This window comes from Aquila chrysaetos, chromosome 3 (genome assembly GCF_900496995.4).
Source record: "Aquila chrysaetos chrysaetos chromosome 3, bAquChr1.4, whole genome shotgun sequence".
Lineage (NCBI taxonomy): Eukaryota > Metazoa > Chordata > Aves > Accipitriformes > Accipitridae > Aquila > Aquila chrysaetos.
The window spans coordinates 45,616,107-45,635,761 of record NC_044006.1 but is presented as its reverse complement, the minus strand read 5'-3'; the positions used below and the strand labels follow the sequence as shown (position 1 = coordinate 45,635,761).

Here is a 19,655-nt window from a genome sequence, read left to right as displayed (position 1 = left end):
GGTCTCTTTTTATCTTATCCTCATCCTTTTGCCCTTTTCCTTCCTTAGCCCAAAAAGGCAAGGCAAAACTCCATTTCTACTTCAGACTATGTAAAAATAATTGTAGTGAATTTATACAACAATTTACTGCAGTACTCACAAGAAAACTCTTGGGATTTTTTTTTTTTTTTTAAAAAGGAATTTTATATAGTCTATTTTTCTTTTATTGTTCTAAGTATTTTTTCCCAAAGCAAGCTTAAAATATTGAAGTATATAAATATATACTAATCATCTTTTAAATAAAAAAAATAAATTACACAATTAAGGTAAGAGTTAAGAAGTTAGGCCCATGAAGTTTCTTCTGGATAAGTGCAATATTCCTCCTGATCCCTCCCAGTTACAGAGGCTGGAAGCTCTCCTCTCCTCTGCTAAGCAAGAGTCCATCTGTCCTCTCCCTACCTCACCTTCTCCTCCTCTTCTGCTCAATGCACACTATGTATGTCAAATGGCTTAATTGGTTAAGTTGGATTAATTCAAGTGCAATCATGTATAACTGTATTTAGTTTGGATTTTCCTGCTGCTCCTCACACTGCATGAGACAGGAAAGCTTTTGGGATCATTTTCCCCTACCCTCCCCCACAGTTATACAAGGTGGTGTAGCAAAGCTCTTATGGAGAGGCAATAATTTTTCATCCACATTCCAAAACCACAAACTGCACTGTTTCGAGTATTCATGATGTTCATTTTTATAAGTGCAAACCTTTGAATGAAAATATACGCTAACATTTTCTTGAAGTACGTAACATTGAAGTACAGTATGTAAAAAAGTTTAAAAGTTAAAAAAGTTTAAAAGCTATTGTGCACGTTACTTCAATTTCAGTATTTATCCAGAGGAACAAATTCCATTACTAAAATAAAACCTGCCTGTTTGCTATAGTCAGAATATTACTATTAAAATAAAAATAGAAAAATTATGTTCCATATTTTGATACAATTGGTTTGTGTAATGAAGCTGATGAAGAAAAAGAACAGTCTTCTGATTAACGCTGATAATTGTTCTACAAGAAATGGTAAATATTTTCAACACCAAACTTTCTTTTCAAATGAAAAAACAGAGTAAAATTCAGCCCAGATTCCAGAGTCAAGATTTCCCCCCCCACACACACACACACACCTGCTCTGCCAGCATTGCTGATCACAACATGAAATTAGGAAGTGGATTTTTTAATTTTAAACCAACTTTCATTTTACTAACCTTCATTTTCAGCACTAACAGCTATTTTATTATACAGCAGAATTATCAGCAAGGGACAGAAAGCCTCATTTCATGTAACCTTATTTTGAAAGTGGAATAAGTATTTATCTTACTATGAAAAACAAGAGGCCACCTTCAGAGACACACACACACACACACTCTTTCTGGTAACATGCTTGCATTAAAACCCACTCTGAATTGTATTCTAGTTTAAAATCTGAATTGTATTCTAGTTTAAAAGGATATGGAGTTTTGGTCAAGTTTAAAAGAAGCACTTGAACATCCTGGATAACAATGGATGGGAGATGCAAGCCTACTTTCAGCTACTTTCTTAAATAAAGAAGTGACAAACTCATTTTTAATATAATTTCAAAGAAAGTGATCCTTTTCCTTTGTAATAATTCATACTGACTTATATCTAAGCTAGTTTAGACATGTGAACAGAAGACAGACAAACAGGATCAAAGCATTTTGGATCACCCTAGGGTGATCGAAACAGGGCCAGGCTTATTGCTTGACAGGATCACCTAAGGTGATCTAAAGTGAGAAAATGAAGTAATCTCTTCAACTCTAGCTTGAATTCAAGCCAATGAGATAATCTAGACTGTTCTATGTTCAGCTTCTGGATAAACAGATTACATCTATTTCAAGTTTTGCTGGTGCAAAACACTGGCAAAAGAGAGAGAAGGAGAAGCCCCCAGAATCTTTATCGAGTAAAAAAAAGTCTGATCTCCTAAATGGCTGAAGTCACATGTTCTTTAGTCAATAAACTGTTATTGAATATTTCATTTGTGATTACTGCTCAAGCAGCATTCTGAACTTTTTACTTTCTTGCCTAAAACTGCAGCAGAGAGTTATTTAAAAGTTCCTTTCACCAATGTTTTCTTTCTTTCACTGCTAAAGAAACCTGATCCCACTAAACAAATTTAAAGAATCATCAACTTTGCTTCTAGAACAATTTCTACCACTTAAGATTCCCAATATTTATCTTGACAGAAATACATTCAATCAGTCTCTCTCCATAAAAGAGTCAGATCTAGTAGGCCATCTCTTTATGTTCCATCTAATTAAAAACTTGCAGGCAGAGCTCAGGGCTACTGCAGAAACAGTCACACAGGACATTTTTTAAAAGGTTTCTTCATACCATAACAGCTATGCTTTTTGAAGGTAGAAAAAAAATATCTTTAGTTTTAAGCTCATGTTCCATGGTAGTGGTAACTTCAACTGAGCATCCCTTCTGCCAAGCAATAAGCAGCTGCCTATTCCTTGAACTCAAATCTCCACCTTACTTCCCAATTTATGCCATTACCTATATCAGCTCATACTTACTAAGAAAATATATATATGAAGGTTATTTATACATAAATGGTTTGGAACACAGCCTTCTGTTCAAAGGCAAGCCATTCTTGTCCATGATCTTTAGAGAGAGGAGAAAGTAGGAAAAGATGGGTTATAAGAGGTCTGACAAACAATGATTACTTTCCTTAAAATATATCCATTATTTCTTCTGTGGAGATACCACACAATTTCACAGCAGCTACTGTGTGCAAAATAGTTTGCACAATCTTAAATTGATAGAATTAGCCTAAAAAAAAAAAAAAAAAAAAAAAAAAAAAGGAAAAAAGACACACAACAATACAGTATCTACTTTAGGAAATCTCAAACTTCAAACAGTAACAGCCCCACAAAAATAGAAAGTGAAATGAAGTGAAAGTGCTTAGTTTTTACAAATACAAAACTGTCAAAGACATGAAGGTATAAAATAAGATAAATTCCATAATGTTATGCACACTTTGGAACTGCAGCAGTTGTTGTGCTTTTTTTTTTTTTTTTTCTTTTTCCTAAACAACTCATCACATGTGAAAAGAACAGACAACCCCTTCAAATTTTACACTGAAAAAGAATAAAATTTTTGTTTCTACCACTTGATGACCTGCTTAAAAGCATCTAAAAGCAAATAATTTTTCTCAAACTCCTTAAAACCAGTAGTTTCTTCTAAAGAGTGATAAACCATACATTTCAATGACATATCTGCAGGATGTGTGTGACTTCTTTTACTGAGAGTTAAACTTATTATATGTGTTTAGATATATTTCACATATACATAAATATTATAGATATATATACACACACACAAAATCCAGTACTTTACTGTAGAAAGATTTAGTCATTAACTTCTGAATAATCTCTTAGTACCCTGGCTTCCTCAGGGTATAAAATCAGTCATCTGAGAGTTTTGTTTAATTCTTTAATCCACTGGTAATATTGTATCTGCTATTTGCAACTTGCAGCACAATTTTCAGAGTCCTCTGAACTACAACATTATCCCACCAACTTTAAGACAAAACTGCTTTGGATGCAGTATAATATTTTACTGTGGTTTTTTATTATTTTCAGAAGTACACACCATAAGCTAGAAGTTCCCAAATAAGCAATACTCCTCATCTAGATGAAAAAGTGACTTTAAAAATATTAACTTAGCAACATAGCTTCAGAATATTTTTATCTGAGACTGGACTAAATATAAAGAGAGACTCTAATTGCCTTATTAGGTCAGGTTACAAACGTGAAAGAAGCTAATTCACATTATCTATCATAATTGCCAGGAGTCCTCCAATAACAGACACGCTCAACAAGACTAAAAATTAATTTCCACATTGTCCCTAGTGATCTAGGCTGTTGTCTCTAACTACAGTCAGTCATGTCACATGTCTTTGTGACATTATTTTGGTAAATGAAATCATGTGGTTAGAAGATCCCCATCCCTCTCCACCCCTGAAAAAAGTCACTTTTTCTTTATTAACAAGGAGGAAAAAAGCTATAAACAGTAATGTAGGGCTCAGAAAGGAAAACCACATTGAGTTTCCCAGCTGTAATGTCAAATGGCACCTTCACTACAGGCAGTACTGCAACTGGTATTATGGAATCCAGACTGCCAAAGCTCAACAGAAAGCCAACGTAAATGATTTCTCAAATTATACTGGCAGCAGAAGAGGATCTGCAAGATGGAAGGTCCAGGCCAGGAAGGAAGGAAAATATATGCCAGTCAGCCTCACCTCAGTCCCTAAGAAGGTTGTGAGCAACCAAAATGAATTTACCAAGTGCAAATCATGTCTGACCAACCCAATCGCTTTCTATAATGAGGTGACTGATGCTGAGGACCAGCAGGGGGCTTATGTTGTGCACCTTGCCTTTAGCCAGGTCTTTAATGCAATATCCCACAGTCTCCTTATCACAAAATTGGTGAGGTATGGGCTGGATAAGTAGGTAAGGTAAGTGAAAAATTGACTGGATTGCTGGATGCAGAGACACATGATCAGTGGTGCAAAGTTCAATGGGCAGCCAGTAACTAGGTGGGAACCTTCAAGGATCAGTATGGGGGATGGATGCTGTTTAATGTCTTCATTAAGAACCTGGGTGATGGGACACAGTGCACACCCAGTAAGTGTGCACAGAATACCGAACTGGGGTGAGCACTCAATACGCTGGAAGGTAGAGCTACTGTTCAGAGGGATGTCGACAGGCTAGAGAAATGGCTTGACAGGAATCTCATGAAGTTCAATAAAAACAAGTATGCATCTGCGGAATAACCCTGGCTATGATACAGTCTGGGAGCCAACTCTCTGGGAAACAGCTCTACAGAAAGGGACCCAGAGGTCCTGGTGGGCAGTAAGGTGAACACAAGTCAGCAGCATGCCCTTGTAGCAAAAGCAGCCAAGAGCATTCTACCCAGCAAAAGTGTCACCAGCAAGTCCAGCAAAGTGATCCTTCTCTCTTTGAAGATGTAAGACCACTCCTGGAGTCCTACGTCCAGTTTTGGTCATCCATTACAATACAAATCCATCTGGAAAAGAATGTACAATATCCAATTCCACCACAAGGGGTGTTGTGCCAAAACAAAATACATCCATATACTGAAGCCACATACTGGCTACACTGGCCACCAAGGAAAGGGTAGATTTAAAATGTTTAGTGGTGCTCCCAATTAATATTCTGACCCTGCCTTTATGTGACTGGGAAGTAACACAACTTTTAAAAGTATTAATCCCCTCACCCCCCAGTGCTCACCTTTGTCTTCAAAAATGAACAAGCAAGAGCAGTAGTCTCCTATAGACCTACCACCAACATAATAATGGGCACCTACTGCCTAAACATTGGAACCTGAAGAAACAGCTACCAACATTATATTCACTGATTTTAGTACTCGGGGGGTGGGGGGGTGTTCTTCTAATTCCAAGCCCTCAATCAGTGCCAGCACCTTGAATCTAGCTTCAGTTTGGACTCCTGCTTGCAATGATCACCCCTTCACTGTATCTGATTTCTCTTCTCAAAAATTTACTGATAATTCCCCAACATTTTTTAAAAGTATGTAGTGCTTTTAAACCAGCATCATAATTAACAAATTACAAAATGAAATAGATGTAAAAATAGAGGAACCTCAAAGATCAGATTATGCACCACAAAGCAGCAGCTTTCAATAGCCAAATAATAGATCCCAAGTTGCAAATACAGTGCAATTTTAAGAAGAAACTTAAATCCACTGACAGAATACTAGCACCTTCCTCTGAAGATTGTGATGTTACTCCACTGTTTCCTTCTTAAGTTTGAACTTGCTGCAGTTCTTTAAGTGCCATAAGTTTCCTCCAGTTACACAATGTAGAAACTGATACAACCACTATTTCACTACAAATTCCCAGTAGTCTCCGAGAGTACATCTGAACTCCTACGAGGCCAAATTTCATATGAAGCATGCTTACTGGATGAAGACAAAACAATTGTGGAAACAGATGTCATACAAAATAATGAACACCTTTACAAAGCTAGAGTAAGCCTCAAAACTTCCAGTTCCTAGCAACTGTTTTTTTGGACACAATATCATCCAGTTGCATAAAATAAAGCAAGAGAAAGAGATTAGTTCTGTGTCTCCAGATTATTCAGTAGTCCACAATATCCAAAGACAACTGCAACTTCTTTAATAAGCAGTTGATGCCTAACTCTTGGCAGAACAGACAACAAAAAAAGCAGCACTTTGAGGGTATGGAAAAATTGCCCTTACTTAAGAGTAGGAAAAAAGTGTTTAAATATTATTGTGTTTTTCCCATAGGATAAATGTAATAGGAATATTAATAAAAACAATCCCAGTCTTTCCCCTTCATGTGTTTAATATCCCCTTTCCCAATCCCTCCTTCAGTCCTTATTGCCTGTCTGCTTTATCCACTCACTTCTAAGAGATGTTTGGTTCACCATCCCTTTTGGGAAAGCATGGTTACTCCGTGCATCTCTTTCACAGTCCTCTGTGCACTTTCGCCTTTTCCTGAATACCGTTATTGAGAAAACCATTCTGCCTGCTGCCTCCACAACCCCTAGGAAACTTCACAAGTTTTATCCAAGTGATTTGCTACCTAACTCTGCTGACTGGCGCTGCAGTGTATAGGTCAGAAGCAAAACCATATATACATAAGTAGAGTGAACCCTCCAACAATTTCTTCCAAGACTCTGCTCCATAACCTCTGTCCATCTGGCCTCTGTATGGAAGCCAAGAGCCTATTGAGTATCCTAGATGACTCTTTTAGCCTCAAGTAGTCTTCCTCTCCTTCCTCACAAAAAATCAGGGTCCAGAGTTACAGTGCCTGGATATCTCCCATGGGCATATACTACCTCCTGCCCACTGCGACACTGAAGAGGGAAAGCAAGCGTGAACATCTGCAAATAAAGCTTACATAGAGGGACAATTCTACGAACTTGGTGGAACACTTCATTCTCAAACATCAGGGCATGGAATATTCCCAAAAAATTTCAAAGAATTGGGGCAGGGCGGGGTGGGGGGAGGAAACGACAGAAGTGGTGCATCAACTCTTGCCACTAATACTTCTATAGACTGAAACTAATTATAGACAAAACTAATTAAGTCATTTGAATATCCAGGTCTCAGGGCAAGTTTACAGAAGACATCTAAAAACCTCAATCATTGCCGCTTGCTCAAGAACATCAAGAACAAAAAAGAAACCTAACCGAAGTGGAGCTACCCAACCTTTCTCGTAACTTTTTCTGGAGGCAGAGAAGAAGTCACAGAAGGAATGATGACATTCCCTGTTTTCAAAAGGACAGGAATTATTTTGGATATTGAGTCACCTTAGATCTAAACAGAATGAAATGCAGGAAAGCACTATGCACCTCCCTCACACCAGACCATGCAGCTGTTGATAGGGCAACTTCTCCTGTGTTCCTACCCTCTCCAGAAAGCTGGGTCACCAAGACAAAACAATTCCTCACACAGCTGCTGCTTAACTGCTAGACCCGATACAACAAGCAGTGTCCCACCAGCTTGTGTCTGGTGGGAGGGAGAAAACCTCTTTAGTATCAGCTCAAACTACATCCAGTTAAGTCAAACATGAAATAGCATTCTTAATGTCTTAAATTCCTTTATGCATGCAGGATATCTGAAGAAAAATATATGGCCAACCCAGTGACAAAAAAAGATAAATATATAAGGAAGAAAGAGGAAGGAAACACATGAGAGGAATAAGTAATAAACAAAAGAACCACCATACAGATAGCAAGGAAGGTGGAAGCATTCATAGACTAACTCAGGTACACTATTCCACACAGAAGCAATGCAATTACTTTTATCATCGGAAAACAGAAAAATGGTTTGCATAATGCATAAAAAAAAAAGAGAGAATAAGAGAAATAACAGTTATGGGCAAATCTCTGGAAATTCAGAGAGAAAAATTAAGAAGAATGCAAGCATAATGTTATATTGAAGTTATTAAAACAGAAAAATAATTTAAAATAGAAAACAAAAGAGGAGAGGGTATCAGTAAAATAAAGCACAAATAAAAGAAACAGTAATGGGCAACAGGAGAACATCATTAATTGGAGAATTCAATAAAGGAAAATACCAAATAAAGTAATTGAAGAGCTTAGAAACATTCATAGAACAACAAAGTTTGCCTTTGGTCTCACTATTGCTAACTTGTAATCTCAAGAATTTTTTAAGAAGCTGTAGTAGGGCAACTGCCAACTGAAAGACACAAGACCAATACTATTTAAAGTCCAGACCTTAAAATCAACATAAAGAAATAAATAAAACTTATGTCAAAGTTTTAGTCACATGTGCAAGTCAAATTAACACAAGCATGAAGCACAAAAGGGAGAATGCAGTATATAGTTGTAAGACCATAAAGCAAGGTGCTAGTAGTAAATGCTTGTACACACAAAGCGAGAGTAAATTACGTTTAACACAACTACTGCAGATTACTCAATTTAGAAAAAAAATTTTGTCTATGAAAAGGAAAACTGTGGTAAGAGTGAAAATTGCAAATAAAACCTTGTTCTCCTAGCCTAGCATTGTAAAGAAATATTTTCTTACCAAAACAATGAAAATTATATTCACACAAAACAATGTTTTCCACAAGAACTTTGAAATTATATATATCAGCAATAAATGAACCATAATAAGTAATTCCCATTTCATTGTATGTACCATCAGATTAAATCTGTAATTGAGACATTAAATTGCAAGGTTTAGGATTTTCACAGTATATGATTTTACTTTACAAAGTTAATGAAATTTCCCTTTGTTAGCATTGTGATCAGAAATACTAATTTGAGTATATAAACCATAAAAAAAAGTATTTTTCTTCCACATATGTTAAAAGAAGTTAGATACCTCAATCAAACAATCAAACATAGATTTCATTACAAATTAAGATGTCTATCATTAACAAATGCACCAAGATATACGGGGGGGGGGGGGGGGGGGGGGGCAAACACTTGGCATAGCATTTTAGAAAGGGGAAAAAAAAAAAAAAAAAAAAAAAATCACACACCAAAACACAGATGCAGTTTCAAGCACAAATAGTTCCTTCAGTGGATAAGGAATACATATCATTATTTCTGATCCTCTTATTTTCAAGATAACACAAAAATCATTACATATGCTTCAGAAAGGTAAGATGATACAATGTTATCAAATACTACAACATTTGGGAAAACTGAAAATAAACATAGTTTTGAGTTATTATAAAGGACATGGAATGCAAAGGTTTAAGTGAAGAGGTGCCAGGCCTCACACAGAAGAAAGGTCCCAAGACCAATCAGAGACATCCCTCCTCAGTCTGCAGCAGCAGTTGTTAGAATAGCAGCATGGCAACCAGCAAGGCTTCATCACATCTCTAAGTCAAACAGTTCCAAGATCATTCTGACAATCAGCAAAACTTTAAAGCAATCGCTCTTTCTACAGTTACACAGGCTGGATACTTATTTCCTAAAGCATATACACCACCAGATTTTTAACTCATCCACACAGTCTGGAATGCCAAATGCTGAATACAGGATGACTGGGAACGTCCGGCACGTTCTTTCCCATTGCTTTCAGTACCGATTAAGAGCTATGAGAGAAATTATCCCAAGTCTGAGGCAGTGTTTCATAATCAGTCAGTTAGCTGTGGCAAGAATTTTGCGATGAACTTCTAGAGTATTTTCTACTTGGCCTTGTCTGACAGCACCGACAGGAAGAGTGGAAATGCAGAGCATCCTACAGGATATGTAGCAATTCAAACTTCCTGCTCAAGTTTGTTCCCTTACATCACAAGAGATAGCCTAACCTACACTGCCTCAGAGGCACCAGCAGAAGTGTTGAGTACAGTTATATCTTAGAATTGCAAAAATATACTAGAGAACAGGAATACATGATCTTAAAATAGTGATATTTATGAAACAATAGCATTCTGACACAAACAGATTTCATTAAAATAGAACTGGGATCACCCTGTTCCTCCCAGAAGCAAGGGATTAAGGGAAGAAAGGCAGAGGAACAGACATAAAAAATAAAAATCACACTGTAAGAACAGCACAGCTACATTTAAGCAGCTAATATTCTTCAAAGTAAGCCCCCAAATTAATGAACATTCTTGGAAAGAAAATGTGTGAAGCTCATCTTCCTACCCAAAACTCCAACTGCAACGGGACACTGAATTAAGCATTTTAGACATCAATGTTATAGACAACAGGTACCTGTGACCTTTTAATTAGGCCATATTACTCCTCACTTGAATTAACACAGCACTATTTCTACCTGTGAAATAAAAAACAGTTCTTGATATTTAGTATTTCTGATTATCAAAAATTCTTCAAACCAAGTCAAGGCACAGAAAGGACATCATACAGGCCATTCGATGTAGGAAGGGACTTAATGGAAAATAAGCAGCAGAGATGAGTTTATCTCCCTCTCCTGCTGGCAACTGGTGGACCGACTAACTGTGAGGTTCAAGTCAAATTGGTCTTGTGCTTACTGTCTGAGAAAATATGCAAAGCAGCAGGACTGAAGAAGTTTAAAGGGCACTGGTGAAATAGCTTCAAAATAAACTACTGAACCACTATGGTCAAATTCTGTATTCTGTCCAGGGAAACCCCTGGATTTTCAGAGAATTCCACTTGAACAAAACCAGTTAAAAATTTGTGGGGCTTTTTAAACGTTTGTATTTCAACATTGACATTTTACAAGAATAAAATTGACCCATGCTGTTTTACCTGCAACATTGAGATCACATCCCCTTCCATATAGAAAACAGAAAGCCAATTGACACTAACTTCTTCAGAAATCCACCTCCCCTCTCTGAGGATTTTACAGCTACTTCTGCTTCAGAGCAAGAATAACATCTTTAACAGGTATTCCCAAACTCTGAGAGGGTAGGAATTGACCTCTTTTCCACAAGAAACAGCAGTTATAAAAGCCGTCCCCTAGCTGAACATACCTACCATCTATGCTTACTCACGTTAAAAATAAATGCCGATTTCATGTCATACCTACACGGTCATCGTTTTAAGGTTTAATACTATAGAAATTATGTAAACAAGGTTAGAGTGCTCTTGTTAAAACATTTCAATATGTTTACATCATGACATAATGCCTCATTTTTTCAATTCAGAAATCAGACATTACGGGTGCGGGGGGGGGGGGGGGGTAGGGGCAGGGACAGTGGGGGGACAGGACAGAACAAGCAATTAAGCCCAAGATCACAATGCCTTGTACTTCTTGAAGTTTCTCTCTTGTATAACTGGAAGTGCCAATTGCAATTGATTTTTCTGTTATTCCAGCCTCAGTACTCTCAGCCAAGCAATGGTGAAAAGTGCTAAGGGGACTTCAAAATATTAATTCTTTAAGTGTTGCCAATAACTTACATCCAACGCGAATGGTTTCTTGTTTCTAATAATAGCAACTCTCCTAATGTTAGTTCAAAGGAAAACATGCTTTGTCATCTTTGTAAGGGTGGGGAGAAAGGGACAAACATATTTAAAACAGAGAACAGAGATAATTCCCTAGAGTGCAACCAGACAGAGGAAATCATCATTTGGAGCTCCTTCAGCTATCTAACCAGACAAGCTATTATTATTTTTATTGAACTAAGGAACTTTACACTTTTCTTCTTCCGCACTGTTTTGGGGAATGGTCCAGACTGACATTTTAGAGCTGTTGCAGAAATCTGCATTCAGTCTCAGCAGTTTAGGCCCAATTGTACACTCTAAGAATAGGCCTGAGCATTTAGACACTATCTTACTAATAGCCAACAAAATATTTGAAAACAAAACACTAGGAACAGATGACATCCATTCTTTGTAAAAGGTTAATTTTCCTAATTTTACCATTCCTCACGTAATTTTAACTGACACTCCACAGAATATGGAGTTATTAAAAGAGCTGTCATAGCAACAATTAGGGACACAGAGCAGACCAGCAACAGGGTAGCCTTCGTTTACAGAATATACTGAAGAAGAGAGGCTTTTCACCTCCAGAGGGGCTCCAACTGATGCTCTAGCTACAGCTCATCTGCCAAAACGCTGGCACCAAGGCAAAGCCCCAGCATACAAGTTTCACAAAAGGACAGAAAACTAATTTCTTCCCACACCCTGCTAATTGTCTACACATTTGAAGCTCTCTCTACCAGCAAAACATAGTTCAGTCACATGAAGCATCAGAGCAACCTTCCACGCCCATGTATCAAGGAACAGAAAAAATTAACAATGCTATAATGTATCAAGCAGTTAACTGTGTTCTGCATCTTTCAGAACTGGACTAACATATACATTACAATCTGCTGCTGTTTCACTAAGACTAATTCATTATTATTATTATAAAGCAAATTAAGCTGCTGAGTCAACCTTTATTCTTAAAAATGAGGCTAATTTGCCTGGTTTTGCTCAAAAACAGTTTTCAATGGTTAGCAGCTATCAAAGTTTAACAAAAAAGTTTGTTAAACATCTCTTATAAATAAAAAGTAAATTGTTTAATGGAAAGGAAATACTACATGTAGTTAATGAATTATCTTGACCAGTTGCAGTAACAAGAAACACCAATGTGTCAGAGCTGATTTTGTATGGCTCATTTTTAGTTGTGGACAAGAAAAAAAAAAGTTTTTCTACTTTGTCAAATTTCAAAAATCTTGTCAATCGTCATTAGTACTGCAACAAAAGTAGTCTTGCTAAGCTGAGAATTACTTTGTCGAAAATTTAGCTGCTAATAAATTCAAAGGAAGTCCTCACTAAGCATCTCAAAGCAGTTTAATGAGCAACTGGAGGGAAAAAAATTGGAAAAAGAAATCTACTCCTCACTTTTTCTGAAGTGCCTTCTTTAGAGGCAACACAGGCTGCAAATGCAGACAGCACAGGCCATCAATTTGAAAGACATTCTAAAGCTTCTTGTAAACTAAGTCCCATCGAAATCCTATTTCATGTTTGCTCCTGTCAGAGCTTAAGACACCATTGACCAGCAAGAGCCAGAGTTGTAAAACACCAGCCACCTCGCTGTAGTCAGGGCAGTACAGTTGCTACCACACAAGAGGCAAGAATGGTGAAGACAGTTGCCTGAAAACACAGGAGACAGACCATTGCAACTTGTCTCCATCATGGCCTAATCAGACAAAAAAGTGCTGAAACAGCAAGTTGCATGGAAACAGGCTACACTGGGTCTTGAAAAGCAAAGGAGACATCTGATGAACAAGAAAAGGGGAAGAAGTGAGAAGACACAGAAAGGCCAACCCAACAGGCTAGGGAAATGATCACTGCAGCAGGACTCAAAGCATGCAGACAGAATGTATTCAACGTGACTGCAGGAATAAGTTCTGATGGCCAAGATGATGAAAAATTGGGGAACGGTGTTTGCTAAGTAGGTAAATAAGTATATGTGCTTGGCATCCAATGACATGATTTCTGATGCAACTAAAATAAGACGACCTGCAGTAAGGGCCAAATAAAAAACACACCCAGTATTTTTTCCTGACGGGAAGTACGATCTTCCCTTGAAATTACTGATTAGAAGGTCCTAATCCTAACTGCATCCACACAAAACTAGACTGAATCTGCTGGGGTCTGCATATGTGGATATAGTCAAAGGATGTAGGAAACTGATCTTGAGAAACAAAGTTATGTTTTAACTGCATGATAACAATACATGTAGAACCAGATTCTACCTTTCCTTCATGCTTAAAATATATTTAAGAATAATATTGTCTACATTGTTAAATTATAAAACTAACAGTTATAGCGGGAGGAATGTTTCTAAATTTTTAATGGCTAAAAAAAAAAAAAAAAAGGCAGTGATCTTGGCCATTCTAGACAATAGCAAACTACACAAGTCAGCAAATGTCCAGCAAATTTTTTTATCTCATTTCACTATATGTTCTCAAATAAAATAGTTACTTCGAGAGAGGAAAAAAACCAACAGACTTCCTGGCTGTCCAGTGTTCCACCCCCTCAAAGTTATTAAGATAAATTTAGGCAGCCTACAGACATGTGCAGTTTTCACTGTTGCCTTACTCTAGTATCAGTCCAGCATACATTCCACCTCAATGTTCACATATTTTAGAAGGAAAAAAAAAAAAAAAAAAGAGAGAGATATTTAGGTGTTTATATAGAGTAGTATACATGTATCAGTAGGCTCGAAGCAATCTGCATCTTCCTGCAAAGTGTGGAAGGGGTTCATGGGTGTGACTGCATACAGTTTTCACAAGGTTTAGCTCCCAAGTCACCATTAGAACACCCAAAAAACCATGCCGTGAAGGACTCCTTCCAGTTCACATATCAGGTAGGTCCTCTGATAGCCAAGAGCTGTCTGGTTGTTTGAAAAACTCCCCACAACTGCTTTTCAGGCAGGCAAGGAAAGCCTGCAACTTTGCTAGACTCCCCAAAAAAATTTAAAAAGTCATCTCCTTGGCAGAGACCAAGCCTGGAATACTTCACCCTGAAGCATCTTATATACAAATATTTTATATACAGGAACTAGAAGTAAAGGACATCAGAATCCAGTCCTCCAGACACCAAGGCTAAGTATCATTACTGGTCATCACACACATAAGCACCAAGTTCTACCTCAAAAAGCCAACAGAGCAAGTGTGATCCATGCTGCTACACCAGTGCTAATAGAAAAAAAAATTTCAATTTCAAGACAATAAAGTGTCTTGGATAGGCATACACAGCTATCATCAAACAGAAAAAACAGTCCGGTATGAGGCACTGACTCAAAACGTTCTACCCCACCCTTAAAATAATCTAAATTACTATGGTTAATGCTTATGTATCACACTCACCAACATTACTTAATGCAGATTATTAACCCTGACCACCCACCGCATACCCTTCATGCAAAAATAGGTCACGTATTTTTACAGGTTTAACTCACTTGACAAATTTTACCCTCCGGTGAAATCTGAGAGCTCATGGCACTACAGAACCACTTTCCTAATGCCCTGAAACTTTGAACTGATGCAAACTGAAAGCTTCAGGATACTTTTTTAGCTCTCATTCAGGAAAGCAAAGCTAAATTTCTCAGCTGTCAGAAAGCAAGCCTTCACCCTTCAAGACCTAAGACAAACCAGTTTTGGACAAATAACCTTCACTGCAGGATAAAACAACAAATTATAAGACACAGGTAACACAATCATCATGTTGGAGAAGTATCTGTATGCCAGACACCTTGCTGACATATTAAAAATAGAAAATCAATCGGTCTTTGCAGAGAAAACCGAGTATGGGGAGAGTCTCGTTTCCAGCAACTCGAAAACCAACACCCCCAGACTGCCCCTTTGAGAGCACCTTTGGACACAGTAGCCATTTCTAGCCCACGCTGATCCTCAAATACCTGCTGGCCTCACAGCTTGGCTGCTCAGCTGCTTCGGGACAGAAACCCCCTACCAGGGAGAGGGAAACCAAGGCAGCCAACTTCTACCAATTACCTACAACCACAAACTCCTGCAACAGCAAAACTGTTGGCTTTAAGCCGTTTAAGAAGAAAGCAAACACGCAGCCTTTACGAAGCTACCGCAGAGGTGGAGGCCAGAGGAGCAGAAGTCGGATCCGGCGTCGGGGGCCCGGGAGGAGACATCTCTCCGGCGAGGCCTAGGGCCGAGGCAGGCCCCCTCCTCACCAGGTGTGCTCCTCCAGAAACGGGGCCCGCCGCCCAGGAGCGGCCCCGCGGCCCCTCGCCGGGCGGGAAAGCCCAGCCGCCGGCGGATCGCGGGGGAGGGCGGGCCCGCGCCGGCCGGCTGCCGCACGGAGCAGGCACGGCGGGCCCGGGCTCCGCCGCGGCGCTAGAGCGTCCCCCACCCGTCCCGCCCTGCCGGCCCCCGACGGGCGAACAGCGCCCGGCCGGGGGGAGGGAGGGCTGATAAGAGGGGCCCGGCGCTGCCCTGGGCGAGCTGGCCGGCGCCTCTGCCCTCCCCGGTCAAGGGGGAGGCTGCCCGCTACCGAGACGGCTCGGAGGCCCCGGCGAGGGCAGAGCCTCCTCTCGGCCGCGGCGCGCAGCTGCCCGCTCGGCCGGACGGAAAGCCGCTCCCTCCCCTCCCGCACCCCGCCGGCCGCGGCAGGGCTCTTACCTCTGCTAACATTATTACCCCGCTGCGCTGCGGCGCCTCTAGCCCCGCAGCATGGCGAAGCCTCGCGGCCGCGCGGAAAGCTCCCCCTCGCCCTGCGGGGAGGCGAGGCGAGGCGAGGCGAGCGCCGCCAGAGCCCTGCCGCCTCCCTCAGCGGCCGCCCGCCGCCCCTAGCCCCGCAGCCGCCCTCGCAGCTGGGTCCGGAGAGGCCGCCATCTTGAGAAAGCTACGTGCACCGCCGCCGCCGCTCCCCGCCCGGCGCGCCAGCCCATTGGGGCTGCGGGACGCGGGGCCGCCCCTGCCGGGGCCGGCTCACTCCCCTCCCCGCCCCGCCGCGGCCCGGCCCGGCTCGCCGCTCTCCCAGTCCGCGCCCCTGCCTGCCTGGGCCGGGGGGACCACAGGCGGCCCTCTGTCAGGGTCCGGCCCCAGGGCTGCGGTGTGGCGGGCGGGAAGGCGCCGAGGCCCCGCGGTCTGGTAAATCCGGGGGCCGGGTATGGCTCGGCGGGTCGGTGCCGGAGCCCGTCCCGCGGTGCAGCGGCCCCGAAACACTGCGCAGCCCGAAGGGAGAAGTTGAGAGCAGCAGAATTTGAAACGTTGTTGTCAAAGCAGCTCTGCTGTGGGTTTTGGTTTGGTTTTTGGTTTTGGGTTTGTTTTTTTTTTTTTTTTTTCCCCTGCCTCACACGAGACTACTTTGTTTCTGAGCTCTTCGGTGCCAGGCAGCTGTTCTGAGGACGCTAACTGAAGTATTTTTTCTACATTTCTGACCAAGCAGCACGCCTCTCATCCACCAGTAACGTATGCAGCACTGCATGTGTTTCCCTCCTCTAGATGTTAAGAAGGAGACATCTCTAAGTCTGCTACCTACAGTGTTGTTACGCGGTGGCGTAAATTGTGGAACCGAAACATCTCGGAACGCGAGCGGTGTCTGCACCAGACCAGCGAGCCCTGCTCATGAGGCGATGTACCCCACAGCTCAGTATTTGAATACACAGATTCCTGTCTGAAACTTGTTGCTCTTCTTTTAAACACTGTTCTGTGGGGTTTTGTTTGCTTGCTTCTTTTATAACTAGGCTTTAAAGTTACAAAGTTATCTTTAGGTGCATTGGGAGAGTAGAAACAAGGTGGGATTTTTTTCTGCATTGCAAATAACGGACAATGCACACCAAAGACGTAGTAATGGTTAGCAGTGAAGGTGGAGGATAAGCAACACTACTCTTATAACATGAAGAAAACCAGCCTTCTTCAATTACAGTGTTTTTTCTCCCCGACTAAAAGCAAAGCCCCTTTTCTTGCAGAGGTGCAAAGGGTGTTAGGCAGCCCTTAAGGCTGGTGGTAGGTTTTGTGGAAGTTCTTTAATTTTCCCAGGGATTGTCAAATACTTAGTACTCCAAGGTTGCCCACTTCTTAGTTTTCTTTGTGAGTATTACTGAGTTTCAGTTTTACTCATACAACTGTTTTTCCCCTGTCAGAGACCCAGCTGTTAGTCACGTGGATTGCCCTTTCAAAAAGGCAGGCCCTCAATATTCATAATAATTTATCTGACTTTTCTAAATATTCCAAAATATTAGCTTTTTAAAGTATCTAGTAAGCTTTGTACTTCTGAGTCTGTATTTTTCAATGCTTCGTGTTAGCATTACTTTTTCCTCCAAGCTGATCCCTCAGAGAAAATCCAAATCTCACAGCACACACAACTCTATTTTAAACAATAGGTTTAACAATAACAGAACCATGCAGTGGTCTAGCACATGTTATTTCACCATCTTGATAAATTAAAAATTGTTCAAAAACATTGAGCAATGGGAGTTGTGAAATACCAATTCCATTGTATCACTTTGGTCCCCTAACATTTATTTACAGCATTCTGTAGATGCTTATTTGGAAGACAATCATATATATACACAGCTGTGGTTCTCTGTTCGTGGCTTTCATCACACTTCAGGCAAATAATGTCCTGTGCTCAGGTCTGTGGTAGAGGAAACCCTAAGGGACCCATAACATAGCAGAGTGCTCAGTAAATCGTCAGTTGTGTAATTATGCAATAACATCAGCACTTACTTAGCTAGGTAGACAACAGAATCAAAATACTTAAAACACCTACTGTTTGCCATGTCACTTAGTCATAAATACATTCTCTGGGCAAGACACAGTATCATGCACTGATAAGATAAATTACCCAGCTTATAAAATGTAAGGGGTAAACAGGAGGTAAAAGTCTCATGATATTTATGAATACATATAAATGACAGTAGTTGAAGCAAGATGATGGTCTAGCAAAAGAAACTGTCTCTTGGCACCTATTTCTTTACCTTGTATGTTTAGACACATCAGGTAAGGTTTTCAAAAGAAGTAATCACCTTTGAAAACTTACTGCAAAACTGTATATATCCTAGGCGTGCTAGATGTAAAAGAGCAAATCTTATGCAACTCTCACAGCAAGATGAAGTCACAATTAATACTTTGTACTTGAATTTGAATTTGACCCTACTTCTGCTTGGGATTTGGCAGCCCAACAGCATACTAGTCAGGGAAGCAACTTCCATTCTTGTACAGCTGGAATAAACCTACCAATACTTCTACCGAATACTATTCTCTGATTTTACACCTGTCAGCATAGCCTTAATATTGTCGCAAAATAGTTATTAATGTTATAATCCATTGTTCTAATTTTTGGTTAATACGATTTCAACTTCAAAAGGGAAAGGTAGTATAGTTGCAACAGCAGGAATGAGGCTATGAGGAAGGACTGAACCACACGAAAGTAGACTCAAGGCAGAAGAGGGGGCAGCATTGTAAAGAAGAGGTAAGAAGAGGCGCTTGGAAAGCACATGATATGAGGTGCTTCTTGAAAAACTAGTCTGCTGGGAGTAGCACAAAAGAGGAAGAGAAAAGAAAGCTGGCCATCACTGAGGAATTAAACAGTTACGTTACCTGTTCCCGTTCTTGGAACAAACTGAAAAAATGTAGGTACAAATTCTTTTTTTTTTTTTTCTGGGGAGAAGGGTGTTTCTAAATTAGTATGAGCAGATCTGGAAAAAAGGCTTTCAACTGTGATCAAAAGGATTATCAATGGTAGGCCAGAAGCACTTGAACACTTATTTGTTTCCCTGAGCCCATCTTCAAGTGACAATAACGCTATTAGACTTGATGAGTCATCCATGAGAGAGTCATATTCCTTACATTTTATCCGTGTGCATTCATTACACATACAGCTTGGGAATGGCGGTGCAACGAGCTAGCGTACTTAACGGAAGCGGTGCAGCCACATTAGCACCATGCTCATGAGGCAGAGCAGCACGCTTGTTATTTTCTTGTCACTTCCACAAATCCACAAGCACTCTGCAAAGAACTGTGTTAGGGCAAGTATGTATATCTGTAATCAAATGCAAACCTGGCAGAAAGTTTTTGCACCCAGTCCTTAAAATACTCAGAGAATTTTCTTATAGGCCTAGACAAATGCTTAATTCAACTAGAAGTAGTACCTTAATGCTGATGGCTGCAAATACCTTCATATTTATAAGACTAATTTATATAGTTATAGACTATATAGTTATAGA

General features: G+C 40.2%; 1 protein-coding gene across 7 annotated transcripts in view; it reads right to left on the bottom strand.

Annotated features, from left to right (window-relative positions):
• SNX13 (sorting nexin 13) overlaps positions 1-16,385 on the bottom strand; it is a 76,299-nt gene extending 59,914 nt beyond the window's left edge. For 2 of the 7 annotated variants that reach the window (XM_041122169.1, XM_041122170.1), the window contains exon 1: positions 15,552-15,766. In XM_041122169.1, coding sequence (XP_040978103.1) covers positions 15,552-15,614 — 63 coding nt within the window. In that variant the 5' untranslated portion in view covers positions 15,615-15,766. Of the gene's footprint in view, positions 1-15,551; positions 15,767-16,104 lie in introns of those variants that run through there. The other 5 variants (XM_030008455.2, XM_030008454.2, XM_041122168.1 and 2 more) reach the window with 5 other exon arrangements.
• Positions 16,386-19,655: the final 3,270 nt, after the last annotated feature.